The following is a 684-nucleotide window of genomic DNA, read 5'->3' as shown; positions in this document are numbered from 1 at the left end:
ATGGTTATAACAGAAGAATATCAGGGTGGTGTTCAAGATACAATGTAGAGAAATTAAGTGGTGTGTACTGAATGTCAGAAAAACAATATATCAAAATTGAACAGCTTGTGTTGTTAATTAAAACAGTACATACAGAAAGTAGAAACTTCCTTTGTCTTGGGCTCGCTCTCCAATTTCGTGTTGAAAGCAATGACCTGGAAAGACAGAGAATCCCCTTATCAGGTTCTACACAATCTGAAGGAATATGAAGATAAAGTGATCATATTCTAATGAAACTAAAAAATAGGATCATACAAACCTTCACTATGTAGGTCGTAGAGTAACTCAGGTCTCTGAATTCAAACTTGCATTCTTTCTCTTTAATTTCCTTCACAATGACACCACCATGATGAAGTTCTGCTCTGTATTTCTGTTTGCCTTCAAGACCGTTTAATTTTCCTGAATACATACAGTGTACTATAATCACATTATGCTCTGGCTGTGACGTCCTCAGGTCTTTAATATCGTCTGGTTCTGTAAGAAAAATGAAGAAAAACACACTTATTTTCAGAAGCATAGTCACCGTTAAAGTGATTTTAATTTGCTCTAACAGCAGTTTTAACAGTTATCAACAACATTATTGTTAATATCAGAGTGTTGCTGTACTGGTTGTCTTGTGCATCAGGATGTTTTAGATGTTGATAT

At 34.8% G+C, this 684-nt stretch overlaps 1 protein-coding gene across 1 annotated transcript in view; it reads right to left on the bottom strand.

The window, feature by feature from the left end:
- The window catches only part of ptprc (protein tyrosine phosphatase receptor type C), a 14,513-nt gene that overhangs the window by 10,179 nt on the left and 3,650 nt on the right, over nucleotides 1-684 (bottom strand). Inside the window, exons 10-11 of the mRNA XM_087173931.1 lie at nucleotides 646-652; nucleotides 299-583 (exon numbers count right to left, since the gene is read on the bottom strand). Coding sequence (XP_087030057.1) covers nucleotides 299-583; nucleotides 646-652 — 292 coding nt within the window. The remainder of the gene's footprint in view (nucleotides 1-298; nucleotides 584-645; nucleotides 653-684) is intronic.

This window comes from Seriola lalandi, unplaced genomic scaffold, assembly GCF_002814215.2.
Source record: "Seriola lalandi dorsalis isolate HSWRI2012SDOR001 ecotype SW California unplaced genomic scaffold, Sedor1 jcf7180002054293, whole genome shotgun sequence".
Classification (NCBI taxonomy): domain Eukaryota; kingdom Metazoa; phylum Chordata; class Actinopteri; order Carangiformes; family Carangidae; genus Seriola; species Seriola lalandi.
This window is presented reverse-complemented; position numbering and strand designations above follow the sequence as displayed.